The sequence below is a fragment of the Alligator sinensis genome, unplaced genomic scaffold (genome assembly GCF_000455745.1).
Source record: "Alligator sinensis unplaced genomic scaffold, ASM45574v1 scaffold592_1, whole genome shotgun sequence".
Classification (NCBI taxonomy): Eukaryota; Metazoa; Chordata; order Crocodylia; family Alligatoridae; genus Alligator; species Alligator sinensis.
Window position 1 is genome coordinate 6,799 of NW_005842214.1, and position 17,462 is coordinate 24,260.

General features: G+C 47.8%; 1 protein-coding gene across 4 annotated transcripts; it reads left to right on the forward strand.

Annotated features, from left to right (window-relative positions):
• The first annotated feature begins 4,719 nt into the window (after positions 1 to 4,719).
• PACSIN3 (protein kinase C and casein kinase substrate in neurons 3) lies at positions 4,720 to 15,881 on the forward strand. 4 transcript variants are annotated; one of them, XM_014521459.2, is made up of 11 exons: positions 4,720 to 4,773; positions 6,271 to 6,371; positions 6,785 to 6,941; positions 7,827 to 8,062; positions 8,261 to 8,416; positions 8,999 to 9,174; positions 10,261 to 10,381; positions 10,926 to 11,059; positions 11,509 to 11,574; positions 12,101 to 12,188; positions 15,548 to 15,881. In XM_014521459.2, exons 2-11 carry the CDS (start codon positions 6,318 to 6,320, stop codon positions 15,557 to 15,559), a joined length of 1,200 nt encoding a protein of 399 aa, XP_014376945.1. In that variant the 5' UTR covers positions 4,720 to 4,773; positions 6,271 to 6,317; the 3' UTR covers positions 15,560 to 15,881. The 4 variants fall into 4 exon arrangements, with proteins under 4 accessions (XP_014376945.1, XP_025063729.1, XP_014376944.1 ...); XM_014521458.2 differs by having other exon boundaries at positions 4,730 to 4,773; positions 12,101 to 12,261; XM_025207944.1 differs by lacking the exon at positions 11,509 to 11,574 and having other exon boundaries at positions 4,727 to 4,773.
• The last annotated feature ends 1,581 nt before the right edge of the window (positions 15,882 to 17,462 follow it).

Below are 17,462 nucleotides of genomic sequence, written 5' to 3' on the forward strand. Positions count from 1 at the left end.
TTGGGGTGTTGACATGTAATCTGCATGGGACTCTAGCTCTCCTCCACTTTGTGAGGGGAAGGGAACAACTCTTTCCCAGTTCAAGCTAGAGTACCGCAGGCAATAGAGGGTTGACTTTGCTTCCCTGATCTTGGGGAGCAAGGTTGCTCACCATGCAAACTGAACTTTTTAGTGTCTTGCTCCTGCTACAAGCCCTGATATGGAGTCACTGGATTTTCAAGGATGAAACTGGCTTATCTGATCTAGTAATGATTGTGAGTTTACCAAAAATGGACCAGAAGTGGGCCTCATTGCATTGATAGAGGATATTCCCTGGGGGTGAGGAAGGAGCAACAAAGTCACTTAAGAGTTATTACATTCTCCTGTGACTACTTCTGTGTGTTTGCTTTCTGATTGGCTGCTTACGGTGGTGGCACCTCTGAAGTCAGATCTTTAGTGCTGTGGAGTGCTGATTAATAGGAAATGATCTAAGGGAGTGGCTTTCAACATTTTTTTTTTCCATTTGTGGACCCCTAAACAATTTTGAATGGAGGTCCAGACCCCTTTGAATTGTAAGTGTGGGTATCTGCATACTTTTGATTGATCACAGTGCATTTTGGTGGACCCTTTGGACATAGTCTGTGGACCTGCAGGGGTCTGCAGACCACAAGTTGAAAACCAATGATCTAAGACAATCTTGAGCCACAGTAATACTTTCTTTGAGGGTTGCCAAGCATATTCGGCTAACTTGATAGAGTAGGTGATATTGGGAAGGGGGGAATGTGTTTCTGGGGCTTGCATGTGAGAGTATGTAGTTCTTCTGTGTCTCCTTGATTTATGAGGGTACAGAAATTCTATAGCTTTTTAACTGCCTGGTCTGCAGATGCTTGTACCAGAGCTTCTGGTGCCTCTGTATGTTCTGGGAATCATCTTAGAGTAGAATGAAATGGGCAGAGTTATAGCCCCTTTAACTCTCTTCTCCTGCACAAAGGTTGTCCAGAAAAGGCAGGAGTTACAATATGATTTTTTTTTTTTTCACTAAGAGAAGGAAACTAAACAAAACCTTAGTTTCTGCCCTCTTTTCCAATCTCCACTGCTTCCCCTGGTTCTCTGTACCCGTTGATCTGGTTTTACTGTATCATCTGCTCAGCTGGTAGTACCAGAAGAAGAGCAGAAGTACTGCTCTGCCTTGGTTCTGAGCTGCATACTTAGACTTTTCTGGTACTGTGTCCTTTCCTTCCTTCTCCAGAGCAGCTGCCAATTCTCCTTAATCATGACATGGTCTCTACTATGTTAGGATATCAACAAAGTGCTCCTGCCACTTGCTTAGTAGTTATTGCCCCCCTTTCACTGTAAAAACTTGTCATTCAAAACTATTCCAGGGATTTCTGGAATTAATTATCTGGGGGGCTTGTCTTTGCCATTTCCTGTCCAAACAGTTCCTAGAACTTGAGAAACTGATATCAAAATTACCTTTTACATCTAGTTGCCAGTGAATGCTGATGCCATTGTGTTCAGTTCTCTGGGTTCACAGCTGTGGTCAGTTTGATCTGGTGACTGACATGGGCTCACACTACTTGGGGGAACTCCAAAATAGTAGCATAACTAGAGGTGGATGAGTGGGATGCCAGCTCCAGGTATCAAGCTTGGGAGGAGTGTAAGATTGACCATTGCTGCCAGCAGCCTAGCCACAGTGGCTGCTGTTGCTGCCCAGGGCACTAAACCTGATTTATTAGGCTTCTGCTCTAGAAAGAATGTGGCAGCAAAAGGACCCTTCTCACTCCTGACATGGCGGGCACCTGCAGAACTTGTACACCTATACCAGTCTTGTGTCTTTGGTAAAACGCCAGAAATAGTCTCCTTCATAACACCTATCCATTGTGGTGTTCTCTGTGTACGTAAAAAAGACAGACTGACTGACCACTCTCTTGAAGGAACAGCCATTCTCCATCTAATGCATTAAACAACTGCCAGCCTCCACACTCAAATTCTAATATTGGGTAGTTGGTCAGAGCTGAGATCTTGTTGGCAAGCGCCGATCTTTCCAGATCATGGCGTGTGAGAGGAGTCACCCTGGCCTTCGAAATGTATGTCTAGTCAGGAGTTCAGGGGAGTGGAGGCTGCCCAGACCTTCCATCCCCACCTTTAGGCCACTGAGACAGAATCCAAAGACTGAGTCCAGATGTTTGGTGCCTCCATGGCTGTAGCTGTATTAAGTGTCCAGGAACTGAACCCATCCAGAGAGAAATGACTCAGAGGTAGGCATGTCATTTCTCTCTGGATGGGGAAGGAAACAATACTGTGCTTAAGGGTGATCTGAAAAATATTTTCTTAATTGCACTGTCCCCCTTTTTTTTTTTTTTCCTGCTTCCTGATGACGATATCTGGGTCAAACATTTACTTATCCCAACATTTGTGTGTTTTACCTTTAAAAACTTCCAGAACATGACGTTGTTTTGCTAAGAGTCCCTTCTTAGCTTCCAATGAAGTAAATTGCTACTTACGAAAGCTCATATATCTTTAATTTAACAAACATCTACCCTGCCTTTTGCTTGACTGCAGACCAGCACAGCTAACTACCCCTCTTTGCTGGAGATTTCCAAGTAGTCCTAATGTTTATCAGGAATCCTAACTCTTCAAGTGGAGGGGCAGTAGTTAAAGAATCTTTAACTAATTTTGTAGAGATCTAGGAAGTTTAATTATGGACACTAAACTGCAATAACCAAGCCCTGCTACTCTCCACTCCAGTCCCAAACAGTATCTTGACTGCTTCAGATTCCTGGCATCTGTTAACCTTGGCTCTTGTGAGGTCTCCACTTTGAGAATTCATAGTCATTTTTAGTCTTCGAGCTTAAACAGCTTTCTTCTTCACTACCCTCCCCCAGGATCCTGCATGTCACCTCTTTAAAACCCTTGTTTCAGCTTCCTCTGCAGACAGTTGGTGAACACTGTACAGCATAAAGGTGATACAAAGGTTAAAAGGTCCATAGCGTACATACATGTGCATGTGTTATACACACTCTGTATAGTGTGTCACAACCCAAAATTGTGATTTTTGTTTTTGTGTGTTGTTTGGCACCACTGAATTATTTTTCCGCTAAATTGCAGCTTCTTTGCACGGTGGAGTTTTCTGCTGTAAAGGAGAACCCCGGTGCAAGGGAGAATTTCCCGCCAATTTGTAGCTTTCTTTGCATGGTGCATTTCTTTTTGCATCTAGGAAATGCTCGGTGCAAAGAGTTCCCGCCATTTGTATTTTAATTCGAGCCCCATTATTGGCTTGTGTGAAATTATTCACATGTGGCGGCTAGTGACTGGCTTGCTAGCCGTATAAGAGGCTTGGGTGGTTTCTGCCCAAGTTGGAGAACTCCGAGGAGAACCCCCGCGAGGGAGGACTCCACGAACACCAGGAGGAGGAGACTTCACGCTGTGTGAAGATCTCTAAGCGCTGTGGAGCCTATCGGACCCAGCGCATTTAAAGCAGGCAACAGGGGTCTGATCAGTCTCTAGCCTCTCCCCGTCACTGAGTGCAATCCTCAACGTATCCCTCTTCCCTGCGCGCACAAGGACCCACGGAGCCTAGCAAACTTGGTGTGAGTTTATTCAGAGCTCTTTGTCTCGTACTTTCTTCGGTTGGTGCGACGGGCTCACGGTTTAGAGCCTCTAACTGGATGGGCTAGAAGAGTGTTCACGGGAAGGAACTCTAGTCCGCCTCTTATCTTTTCTATCTGCAACTGTAACTCAAGCAAGTTTTCCTGCCTGCACCGCAACCATCTTTGGTGTAAGTAAACAATCTTTAAATCAACCACTACGCCTCTGTGACTAATTCTAGCCCGTGCGTGCCTTGCTGCCACACGGTCTCCTCTGACCCTGCGTGCCCGGGCTGCTGGCCACAGCCCGCGTGCGCAAAGACGGGTCCGCATATCGCTCCTGGCTCGCACATGGCGACATGGATGGGATCGGGAGGCGGCCCGCACATAGTGTACTATATATAATTAAATAAAGCTTAGTTGAAAAATCTGAGCAATATGAGAAAATTCTGCTTGACATGTAAGATCCTTGGGGCAGGGATTTTCTGTGTTCTTGCCTCTCGCCCTGGGGTCCTGCTTTCTGATTGGGGTCCTCTAGTGCTACTGCAACAACACTAACTTAATTTCTAAATGTGTGAATCATCATGTGTCTTTGATTTGTGTGAATCACTTGGCATTTTGGCAGGACAGCCCTTGAAAGGCATTGCTTGCTGATGCCCCACCCTGATGCCCAGAGGAATCAAGCTGGTTAACCTGTGAGTGCCAGTAGGACTGTTTGGAGGCAGTTGGGGGTGGTGAGAACACAAATGTGGGTGCTAAGCCTGGTGCAGGCACTGAGTTTGTTTTAGTCCTTTCTGGTAGCAAGCTGTTCCCTTTGCTCAGCTGTTATGATGGTGCCTTTCCCGCACAATGCTGTCATGCCACCCCAGCGCTTCTATTTAAAATCTCTCTGGAGCTGGATCTTGTGACACTCGGATTTGGCATCTCTTCTGCAGCCTGGAATGTGGTACATTTGAGGGTGGAGAGTGGCAGCAGCTGCTGTATCAGGGCATGCTCCTCTGTATTTGGCAGAAAGGGAGACCTGGCTCCTACCCTGGGACCTTGACTTGTCAGAGCAGCAATACCCTTATCTCTGGGTTGAAGCAGCAGCTTCTAACTGTGCCCGCCCCTGCCCCTGCCCCCCCTTCTCCAGTCTACTTCACGAAGTCAGCAGAGTCCAGGAAACAGTCTCCAGGTGTCCTAGACTCCTCGTTCTTTTGGCTTCCAGGTACGTAGTCTATTTGTTTCTGGCCACAAGACTGGAACCAGCTGCCTTGTTAAGCATGCGGGGTTGTCACAAGCTGATTATCAAGGCAGAACAGGGTGTGTCCTTCAAGCATTAGGGTTTTTGTACCTGAGTTACTTCTCTAGTTTAATAACTTGCCTCTATGGGTTTCCTGGAAGGCTGTGGGGCTGGGGCAGTATTGGCTCCCCTTGGAAGTCAGGTGAGTTTCCTTATTGTGCCTCTAATACCCTTCATGTTAACAAGCACATCGTTCAGGTAGGGGATGCTTAATCCTCTCCTTGGTTCCCTGCGTTGCATCTCTTATGGAGCCTGCCTTCAGGCTCCTGTTGTGTGGGTCAATATTTAGAAAGCTGGGGGGGGGGGGGGGGGGGGGGGCGAGAGGGATGGGATGCGACAGACTGAGACCCAGTCCCTTGAGATGATTCCTACTGTATAAGCTGTGCCTTGGGGCTGGCAGAATGAACAGAGACCTTTCTGGGGTGTGAGGGAAGCTTTTTATAACCAAGAATGTGCAAGAGGAGATGAGCAGCAATCAATCCTGTTGGTGCTGTATTAACCTCAGGCTTGCCTGGGATTAGCCTATTTGTGCTGCACACTTGGACTGTCCTGCTCTCCCACCCTTCTAATCTCGGTGCTAGAGGCATGTGTGAGCCCACTCTTGGGTCAGTCCTGGTGTAGCACTGGTACCAAGAACTTGGATGCAACCAGTTTCATGTTGGACTAGACAAAGTCCATGTGGGGTGGAGAGGGCTTCCCTTGCCCTCTTGAAGGGGTTCTCCATGCCTGACTCAAATGCTGTGACACAGCTTTCGGTGTAATATAAGCCACTCTGACCCTGTTGGAAGCGCCACCTACTTGGGTTGGGGCATCCTTGGATAGCTGGCAGTAGGGTATGTCTATAGTTTTGTCTCCCAGCCCTGCCAGATGCTTGTTTCCTCACTTATAGGCCAGGCCTTTTAGGACATGCTCTCTTGGTGATGACTGGGCCTTGCTTTCTCCAATTAATTGGAGTAGTCTCTTAATCATGACCCTTTCTGTTAGGAATCTGGAGTCTTCTCTTGATGAAAGACCTATTTTTAAAGTGCTTCAAGGCTGGATGTATTCAATAGTTTCGTGTCTCTCCCTTGAAGGTCTTGGTTTAGAAAAGAGGAGCCTCTGCTGAAGTTCTTGGTGCTGGTGAAAGGGACTGAATTTGGTGACATCTCCAAGATGCATACAATCTGGCCATGGCAGGGCCACCTTTATCCACAACATCCTGCAGCACTGTTCTGGGGGGACTTCCTGTGGGGTTTTCAATTTCAGGGAGGTCCAGGAGTGAATAAGGCTCAGTTGCTCAGTGGTAACGAGGCTGTTGTCCAGATTCCTGTTTGAGCCAACCCATTTCCCTTCCATAAGCATCTTTGAAGGGATGGTGCAAGGCTCTGCTCTGTGCCTGGTCCCTGTCAGTATCCTGCTACCAACAGCCTTTCTCTCTTCCAGCTTCCTTGAAATCTGCAAAAATTCTCTGCTGCAAGGAAACAAGAGCGATGTCATCGGAAGATGATTCTGGCGGGGAGGCTTCTGGAGGCAGCTTCTGGGAAGTAAGCAGGGATACTTATGGGTGGGAGTGGTAGGAATGCCTTCTGCCTCCCACTCGTGGAATAAGGAGGTTAAATTTGGGGCTCCTTTGGCAACACAATGCTGTCCTCAAATGGATGGGAGAGACTCTTTGACTTGCTCTTAGGAGTGGCTTTGACCTCTGGAGGAGGGGAGAGTATGGGGTATAGATCTTGAGTGATGGCTCCATTATCAGCTGATGATGATTCAAGTCAAGGGCAGCCAGAATGTCACAGCATAACTCTAGCACCCATGCCCAACTTCCTGCATGAACACTAGTTGCTGGTCCTAATGGAAGCCTCAGAAGGACCTGCCTTCCCCTGCTATATTGTGACCTGGCTCCTGAAGGTGTATGAAGTCAGTGCAATAGGACTGAAGCTGTTGTCTCTAATTGTAGGCTGGTAACTACAAGCGGACAGTAAAACGTGTGGATGATGGGTACCGGCTCTGCAATGATCTAATCTCCTGCTTCCAAGAGCGAGCCAAGATTGAGAAGAACTATGCCCAGCAGCTCACAGAGTGGTCCCGCAAATGGAGGACCAATGTGGAAAAGGGTGAGGCAGGCTGACTGTGCTGGGCACAGGCTCAACGAAACTGTTTCCAACATGTAGGACGTGATTGTGCTGTGTGTGTGTGTGTCTGAAGGAGATAAAGTGAATGGAACAGAACAGCTTCTTTCAGTTTTAAGCTTAGAAAGAAAAATAAAGGAGCTGTCAATTTAGTCCAGCCCTGTGAAGGGGATGTTTGCTCCTTGAATTTCCAAGTTCTTCCTCCATCCTCCCCATTACCAAAAAAATGCTTTCCAGAATACAGTGGGGTCCTAAATCCATGGAGGACTCTGCTTGACAAACTGGCAAGCAAGGGAAGAGTTGTAGCTTGTTTTTCTTCTTTTCCTTTTTTCTTCCTGCCCCCCCCCCCCCCCCACATTCTTTTTTTTTTTTTTTTTTTTTTAAAGAACTGAGGAGAGGGTTAGGACCCTACTGCCAAGAGTATCTAATGTTGGGTGATCCACGGGCACTTAGTTTCCCAAGGTGTTGGTGCCTTAGGGCTTAACTAGAAATGGTGAGGCACATGTCCTAAGGAGACTGCCAGCCTGTGGAACAGGCTTTCAAGGGAACCAGGTTTTCACTTCAGTCATGGGATGCTATTGAGCTGGGGGTGGGAGGAAGTGCGTGTATGTACGCACATATTTTGAGGGTTGGTAGGGGAAGGGAACAACCTTCTGTGAGAACCTATAGCCTGTAGGGGGACAGCTCCAGATGAGCAGCAGCTAGAACTGAGACTAACTGGAACACCCATTCCAGCCACCACCTCAGCTGTCCGTGTAGAGCAGTTGATGCAGGCCACGGCATTTGGAAGATAGGTGGCAAGTGTCTGCTTTGGCCCTCTTACCCATGGTGGCAGGTTCTAATGGGTTATCTTTGTGCTTCCTCCTCTAGGACCTCAGTATGGTACCCTAGAGAAAGCTTGGCATGCCTTCTTGACAGCTGCAGACAAGTTGAGCGAGATCCATATGGAAGTGCGAAACCAGCTGGCTGGGGAAGATGCAGAGAAGATCAAGGGCTGGCAAAAGGAAGCCTACCACAAGCAGATGATTGGGGGATTCAAGGAGACAAAGGAAGCAGAGGATGGATTCCGCAAAGCCCAGAAACCCTGGGTGAAGAAGCTGAAGGATGTGAGCAAGGAGTGGTGTCTGGGCAGGAAGGGCTGGAATGTTGGGCTACTGGGGCTGGGAAAGCAATTGGCTTGGATGTGCTTACCTGGTGGGATTGCCTATAGCAAAGGTTACAACACCTGTCCTGAGCAGACTATAAGGGATGGGAAAACTTGGACATGGTGCATGGCTCTAGCTTTGTATTCCTGCCTGTATTAGGTAGAGAATTCTAAGAAAAATTACCATACAACTCGGAAGGATGAGAAGACAGCACAGACCCGGGAAAACCACGCCAAAGCTGATGCCTCCATCTCACAGGAACAGCTACACAAGTTGCAGGATCGTGTGGAGAAATGCACGCAGGAAGCTGAGAAGGTGGGTGTATGCTATGTGGACTTGGGCCAGTGAGCGTGTGGGTGTCCCTTCCGCACCTCAGTGCCCCAGTGGAGAAAAGGAGGAGTAGGACTCTATCCTGTGCTGAGCACTCTTGCTGCCTCTTGGATTCAGTGGCAGTAGAAGGAATGCAGTGTCTCGTGGGGTAGACCTCCATTTAGTTAGGTCTGGCGGGGCAGGAACCACAACTTGGACAGGACACGATGCACTGTCCATTTATGACTAATAAGGCGGAGAACTTGGGATGGCATTATTCTAGAAGGTAAGAGCTGCAGCCTGCTACCATGGAAGACCAGACTAATGAGACCAGCTGCTACTTTCTCCCTTGCCCCCTCTGAGCAGAAAGGAGAGGGGAGAAGTTGCTGAGAGGAAAGCAACAGAAACAGAGGGGTCACTGGTGCAACAATATGCTCCCGACTCGGATGAGCTGACTGCTTGCTGTACCCCTCACTTTGCTCTGTGTGGGGTGAGGGGTTGCGGTAAGGGAAGAACTGCAAGGTTCCCTTGAGGGAAAGGATAGATGAGGGATTGTTTTGTGACTCTTCTCATTCTGGGCTGCTGCAGTGTAAGGATCAGTATGAGAAGATGCTAGAAGAGCGGAACCGCTACAATCCCCGCTACATGGAGGACATGGAGCAAGTGTTTGAGGGCTGCCAGGAGGCAGAGCGCAAGAGGCTGTGCTTCTTCAAGGAGATGTTCTTGGATCTACACCAGCACCTAAACCTCTCCGTCAAAGATGGGTACTGCTATGGGTTGTCTGCCTATCCAGGACCTAGAACACACTGATCCCTGGCAGGGGGGTAGAGACTCTGGGGGTCTTTGAGGAAGGAGATCATCTGCCTGTTGGAGGGACTGCTGTCCTGTCCCTTCCCATCTTAATGTCGCTGAGATTTGGAACTAATCTCTTTTGGCCAGACCACTTGTCTGGTTGTGAACAAAGTGCTCATCCCCCTTAAAGGTACTGTCTGCAGTTCCTCCTAGGAGCCTCCAGGATTCCACCACATAGTCACTACCACTGAGCACCCATCTTGTAGGTGTGGGTTCTTGACTTGTCTGTTATTCTGACTTAGGCCTTATCTTGACTCACCCATTTTTCAACAAAAGCTGTTTGTTTTTAAATGCCCTTGTTCAGAAGGCCTGTCTGGATAACAGCCACCCCTTCTCCTACTCTGGTACAAAGCAAGGGATTATGTTTCTGAACCTCTAGCATTACTGTGGCGTGGGTACAGAAATGATTTTGCCCTTGCATCAAGCCTGAAGGCTACAAGTGCCCTATACCCATGACATTGACTCTTCCTTACCCTATCCAGGATGTAAGATTGAACCAAGTCAGATGGGACCATTTCCCTGCATCTCTACATGGGGAATCTGTTTGCTTCTTTCAAGCTTTTTGACATGGGTGAGGGGAAGGGGAGGTTTTAACCTTCCTGGGTTACTGCTGTGGCTGCTGTAGCAGCATCAGCTCCACTCCAACAGGCAGCCCAACTCCCAGAGAGCCCGTGCCCTGCTCACTCCCTCCCACATACATACATACATACATACATACTGGGAATAGGGCTGAAAAGGGAGGACACCATTCCACTCACTCCACTTGTCCCCTGCTGCTGCCGCCCCCCCCCCATGACTTTAATGCTTGGTGCGGTGCTGCCCTGCCCAGATCATATGGCTGGGCAGAGGAAGTGCAGGGCTGTCACTGTTGTGGCAAAGACTCTTGGTGGATCCCAGTGCCCCCTTACAGTTGGCAACCAGCGCAGGTGCTCCCTTCACCTTGCCTAGTTACACTAATGAGACTTGCTTGCTAACATTGGTTCTGTTGCTTATTGTAGCTTTCAAACACTGTACCGAGATCTATATCAAGTGATCGTGGCTGCGGATGACCAGGAGGACCTGAAGTGGTGGCGCAACACCCATGGGCCAGGCATGGCTATGAATTGGCCTCAGTTTGAGGTAGCGCATCTATGGAGAGAGTGTTACCACAGAGCCTTCCTCCCTGCCAGCTGACCCTTTTCCCCCATGGATGTAGTTGTGGATTCCCACTCATGTCTGTGTTGCTCCTTTTGAGGCATTCTCATTGGAAGTGGTTGGCCTCTAATCACCAGGGATCAAGAGGATCCCTGTGAAAAAGGGGATCACTTGTAAGCTGGTTCTTCATGGCTATTTGCATGTATGCATGCCATCTGGACTGTGGTCCATCATTCCAGCCCCAGCTGGGGAAGATATGCTTTTAGGGGGGTGTGGGTAGGCCCTGAGCCATGCAATGAGCTGTTTTTATCCAAAATGTTGCATCTTTGTCCACTCCCCACCCCTCCCATCCTCAGGAGTCCTTTTAGGTGACTCATCAGGGCTCCAACAGGTGGACTACTCCATTACATTGTGCTTAAATAACAAATAAGCTCTGTGGTGGTCATTTCCCTCCCCTCCCCCACATATTGATCTAAAACTCTGGACTTGGGACAAATGTGGGTGTCTGCTTTTGTCTCCCCCCGAATAGGAATGGTCCCTGGAAACACAGCGGCCAATCAGCAAGAAGGAGAAAAGTAGTAAAGGCAGTGAAGATGTGACCCTGACTAGCATCGTGGCCACACGGGATGGTGTGTCTCCTACTCCTCCGCAGACAAAGCGAGGGTAAGGCCTTCAGCTTGGGACATGGAGGAGGATAAGGCCTTTCTCAGCCTACAAGTCATGGATTAGCTGAACTGATAGTGACTTCCTTTATTTGCTTGCAGCTGCTTCTGATCTTGGGGAGGGGTGAGAGGGTTATTTTATTTCCATGGCTTAGGGTTGGTTGGTACTAGTACAAAACCTGATAAACCAGTGGTGACCATTCAGGGAGCTGTCTTCCTGTGACAGTCTGTAGAAACCAATCCAGAGAATAGCATGTGGATCTCTTGGGTAATTTCTCACTTGGTCCATGCCATTCCTGCCATAGGCCAGTTCTGGTAGCACAAATGGTGCTTGGAGTCAAATACAGGGAAAGGGAGGGAAGGCATTGGTGACCAGGGATGCAGAGCCATCTCCACACTGCTCTCTGTGCCCAGTCTGTTGGATTCAGGGCCATATTTGCCAATCCACAGGTTTTCCTATCAAGAGGAGCAGAACAGCCTCTTCTACAACAATCTGAGGGCATCTGCCCATGTGAAGTTAGTATGGAATTCTGTCCTCGCCGGGGTGACTGGGTGCAAAACATCTATCTTCTGCTTTGTTTCCCTCCCTTCCACATGTTCCCTACCCTTTTTGCTGTGGCTGGGAGGCTGGCATGCCAGCTGAGTCTGCCTTTGATGGGGGATGTAGTTTACCCCCTCTTTTGTGTGCTTGCCTGGAAATGGACTGTCTTTGGAAGTAGCTAGGTGATGCCTTCCTTCATGGGTTTAAGCTGACAAGCTGTATGTTTGCCTGCCTGCGAGAACACAAAGGTGGAAGGAAGGTGCTTTATAGGGACCTGACTTAAGCCTGAATTTTCTGAGCTGCTTCTAGCTCCTCCTGGTCTCTCTCTCCTTCTGGGTACCCCACTCTCCTGTTCTGCCTCATGCTCCTTGATCTGTAACCTAACTCTCCATGGGGATCTGGGGCATGATTCAGGAGGTTGGGGAAGTACCTCGGAGTCAGTCTGTAGTTTCCCAAGACCCTTTTTATTCTACCCCTATCCCTCTGCCCCTTTCCACACAGCGGAGGGGAAGAGGCCCTTTCAGAGTGGTCAGATGAGGACACTCCCAAGAAGTGCCTGGAGGCCAATGGACATGAGGAGGACCTAAAGGTACCAGGCATGCGGGTGCGAGCGCTATATGATTACATGGGACAAGAGGCTGATGAGCTGAGCTTTAAAGCAGGTACAGAAGCACTAATCCTTTTACTGATCCTTTGCCACTACCACTTTGGTTGACTGATTGAAACATCCCACTGAGATCTGGATAGCCCCCTTGGGAACCATACAGTGTCTTTCCCTGCCACCAACCCAGGGAAAGCACTGGGCAGCCCAGAGGCTGCCCCTGCCCCCACTTAGTAGGGAGATCAACAAGGCACAAGGATGCTAGAAAGGGAATGCTTTGGTTTTGGCCACAGAGGGCAGGGGGGAAAAGCACAGCTGAAATGTGTGAGGTAAGTCTGGGATTTACCTGGTATGTGTCACAGGTGACACCCTGAACAAAGGGAAAAAGGGGAATGCAGGCAAGCTCTTCACGTGCCTTCAAACTTGATTATATGCTGCTCTCTTAGAATCATAGGGTTGGAGGGGGCCTCAGGAAGCTATCTACTCTAGCACCCTGCTTCAGGGAGGATCATCCCAGAAAAGTATCTAACTTGCTCTCAATAAAACTTCCAAGAATGGAGATAATGAAGTTTCTCTAGGTAATCTGTTCCATTTCTTAACCATTCTCATAGTGAGAGAGTTCCTTGTAATATCCAATCTACTGTCCCTTTATTGTAATTTATTGCTCATTGTCCTGTCCTTTGCAGCCACAAAGTCATCTATTGCCATCCTCTTTATAACCACACTTCAGATATTAGAAGACAGTTGCCAAATTCCCTTTCAGTCTTCTCTTCCTCACTAAATCCCCCCAAATCTTCTGAATTGTTTTTTTTTTCCTATAAGTCACTTTTCCTAGATCTCTGATGTTGTTGTTGCTCTCTGAAGGACTCTGAATTTGTTCCTGCATTCTTGAAGTACAGTGTCCTATACTGGATACATTGTTTTAAATGAGGTCTCAGTGGAAGAATCACTTCCCTTAACTTGTAAGTGATGTTACTATTAATACAACCTAGCGTACTGTTGACCTTTTTTCCCCAATAAGAGCACACTGATTCATAAACTTGTAATCCACTATCACCCCAAGTCTTTTTCTGTAGTACTGTGACCTAGCCAGTTATTCCCCAATATGCATCTGTGCATACAGAGCTGTCCCTTTGGGCGGGGGGGAATCGGGGCCATTACCCTGGGCCCCATACAGGCCTCACCAGACGCTGTGCGCTGCTGGCTCCATGCTCTGGCCACTTGCTGCCCTGGCCCCGCACAGCCTGATATGCCCCAGGCCCTGCATACCCCTAGGGGTTGCTCTGTGTGCATGTGACTGTTCTGTCCTTAGTGTCTGTACACTCATTGAATTTTGACCATTTTTTCTAGTTTATTAAGGTAATTCTGAATCCTAATCCAATTCCCCTCTGCCCTCCCTCCCCCAACAGTGCCTGCAACTCCACCCAGTTTAGTGCTGCTTGCAGATTTGCTAGCTGTGTACTCGGTTCCACCCTCTGAATCATTAATGAAAATATTAAATGGTACTGGACCCAGGACAGATTCTTGAGGAATCTTACTTGATGCTTCCTTCCAGTAGCCATTGGCTACTCTTTCAAACACAATGATCCAGCGAATTAGATGTCTAACATATAGCAGTTCCATCTAAATTAAGGGAATGCAGTCTACTAATGAGAATGTCATGGAAGACCATGTTGAAAGTCTTGCTAAAGTTGAGGTAAATTACAATGACTTGCTCTCAGCCTAGCCACAACCTGTTCCTGTCATAGAAGGAAATTGGGTTGGTTAGTAGTTTTTCTTGATAAATCCATCTTGTCTGTTCCTCTAGGTCAGGGGTGCCCACAAGCCAGATCCCACCCCTGGTGCTGTCATTCAGCCTGTGGGGCTCCCCATTCTAGATAAGGCAATGCAGGACCTGGTCCCAGCTAGGTGGGGGCGGCACAAGGCCCCCAGAGCCCAATCCTGGCTGGCTGGGTGGCAGTGGCATGGGGTCCAATCTGACTCATGGACCAGCCCTGTGGTCTAGATGAATGGCAAAGTACTACTGCTCAGAGGCAAGGATAGATGCTCCCAATAGAGGGTGTGAGGGAGAATGCTGGGATCTCTGTTCTGAGTTAGTTTCTACCCCACCTGCCTCTCCTCAGTTTCCAAAGGGCTATCTGGATCTCAGGACTGTTTCTAATCTTGCTTGTATTGAATTTCGTGCATGTGGAGTGTGGTGCATGTCATTAGGAATACGTGTTGCCTTTTTTTTATTTTTTCAAATGGGTGCTAAAGTCCCTGGTTCCATGCATGAGGCCAGCATCTGTTCTGCTGAGTCATCACCTAGACTTTTTAGCACTAACTCACTTGTTGCTCAATGCAGCAGCTTTTTTTAAAGCCATCCCAACAGTACAGGTGGATTGGCATAACTAGCCAAGAGGGGTGGGGATAGAATTTTCCTTCCCTGTACATGTTGGGGAGCCTCCTACAGGCCAGAAGGCTCTAGGATTTGATTTTCCCCCAGCTACTTCCCTACCAAGTAACTTGGATCCAAGCTAACCAGTCCCTTCTGTATCAGACTAGAGTTGTACCACTTAAGTCCCAGTATAACTAATAAATCCATTAGAGGGGACTTGACCTCACCCTGGGGGCAGATGACTTTCCAGTCCTCTAGATGATAAATGGGACTGTACCATAGGAAAACTCCAAAAGCTGTATCTGACCATATATACAGGTCTTTGTATCAGTGGGAAGGGTTCCTGTTTCTTTCTTTCACGGTGCAAAGCTGGGGAGGGTAAAGGAGAGCCGCCCCCCACCCCTGCCTGTCTGGTTGGGAAACCTAGGCCCATTCTATGGCTTGCTTTGATTGCCTTGGGCTCTGGCTATTCTGTGTTAGAACCCAAGATAGTCATTTGCCTAAAGCTGAACATCTTGCAAGTCCTTCCTACCTGTTTCAGAGGAAACATGCAGCAGAGGGGACCTGAAACAAGACTCTATGCAGCTGAAGATCTGGGGACCGTAATGCTCCCCAAGGATCCTCTGACCTTGCAGATGCCAACTTCTCTGTCTTTGGGGAGGTGGGGAGGAAGAGAGTGCTAATTAGTGACAAGCCAGTTTTTTATAAGCAACCCATTTTTCCCCCTTTAAGAGCTCCCTTTGAAAGACTTCTTGCCTACAGTTGTTCCCTCTTTCCAGAGCACACTGAGACATTGTGAAGGATCAAGATTATACTGGTTAGCTACATCTAATTCATATGGTGTTAGTGCATACGTGTGTACATGCACTTCTGCCCTAAGTCCCTATGTGAGGTCTTTGGATGCCAAGGAACAGCTGTGAAGTTTCCTGGCTCTTTCCCAAGGTTAAATTGTTGTGCTGCTTTCCTTTAGGTGAAGAACTAATGAAGATCAGTGAGGAAGATGAGCAGGGCTGGTGCAAAGGCCGGCTTCTCACAGGCCAGGTTGGACTCTATCCTGCTAACTATGTCCAGAGGGTTGGATCATGATTGCTGCTCCCCTCCTAAGGCATCTCTTGCACATGCAGCAGCCTATCCCTGCAGAGGTCATCTGGTCACTGTTGGCCCCTAACCCACCTCAGCAGGGTGCACAGCCATGTCTGGACTCTGATTCTGAGGACACATGTTCCTTGTAACCAATGCTTCATTTTAAATTTCTAGAATCCTAGGGGTTTTCTAATAAATAAATATGGATGAGTAAAGGCTTATTCTGCCTTTGAGCACTAGGGGAATTTGGGGGTGGGGGTGTGGACAGGGGCTAGGGATTTTGCTGGGGTGGTGCAGTGGCACATACTGATGCTTGCCTATTAAAGATCACTCTTGCCTGCTTCCTTTGTGCCTGTGCATAAAAGCTAGCTGGGATCTTCTGGGTCCACAGGTGGCTGCTGGCTGCTCTATCCTTAAGTTTCTCTAAAGAGGGATTGAGACTGCTACAGTAGCTTTCAGATTTGGTGGTGGGGATATGGCCCTGAAAAAGCTCTAGAAGTGTTGGCTGCCTTTGGCCAAAAAACAAGCATTCATTTTGATTCTAGATGCATTAGGAAGGCTTCAGTAATGCTGGTGTCTGCCCCAGAGTTTCCTGTGGGAGCATTTTGAGGTTCAAATAAATCTCTTATCTTTGACAAATCTCATTGCCTCCCCTAGTCATCTGGCATAAACTATATAGGTTGACAGTTCACAAAACAGCTGTCTGATAGACCAAGGGTTGTGCACTGTCCCTGCTTTCCTAGTTGCGGGAGGGAGGGGCTAACTCGGGTTCCTTTTTCAGTACCAGTAAGACCATCCTTTCCCCAGTTCTTTTGGCCCTTGACTTCTACGCTGAGTAATTACACCTTTTAGAAAAAAATCTTGTAGCCCGTTTTAACAGTTATATGGCATAAAAATGTAACATTAACTAAGGTTCTAGTTCACCGGTAAGAGACCTAACTTCCCAACTGTTTCCAGATGCCACTCAATGGTGGTGACCAAGGAATATCTTTGGGGATGTGTCCTATCTCTATCTTTTGTGTTCCTCTGGAGCAACTGAGATCAACCAGGGGCCTGGTACTAGGCTAAGGGTCTCTGATTCTAGCCTTCATATTCCAAACAAGATGGACCAAGGAACTGAAGCTTAACAGATGAGCTTTATGATTGAAATGCCTCCTTAAGATGAGACCAGAATTTGGTTCCTTGGTATAATATGTTAGATCTGGGTGAATGTGAATTGTGGTAGAAGCTGTGGCCAGACAAATTTTTTTCTGCTTTAAAGTTGGTGGGGTGGACTTGCCACTGGTGACCACATATATCGCCTAAACCACTGTAATGTTTTACTGTGTCCTGCTGTAAGTGACACTATATGGGTGAATTTGTACTGAAATAAGAGCTGCTAGACTATGACTGCTTCTTTCTGCAGGATTGAGTGGATATGTAAAACCATTATAAGGGAACAGCTTGAAACCTGGTAACTCCCTCCCCTTCAGCTGGCATAACTATTTAGTTTGTCTGTATCCTGAGATGCAGACGCAATGTGGTAAAACAATAGTTCACAGAATTTGTCTGAGGAAAACAACCAGGGCTGGATTAGTATCCATGAGGTGCTTAGCCTGGCCAAAGAGAATCGGAGTAGCTGGTAACAAGTTGAACCAGACATGAAAAGAATAATGTCATTGGATGGAGATGTGAGGCACAGAAGGGAGTTGTATGCTGACCTAGATAGGTAGCTGACTTGGAATTCTTTAACTATAGGCTAGTAAAAATACACCATTACTTATGGGTCAAAGGAAGAGCTGCACATTGTGATATTCAGCAGG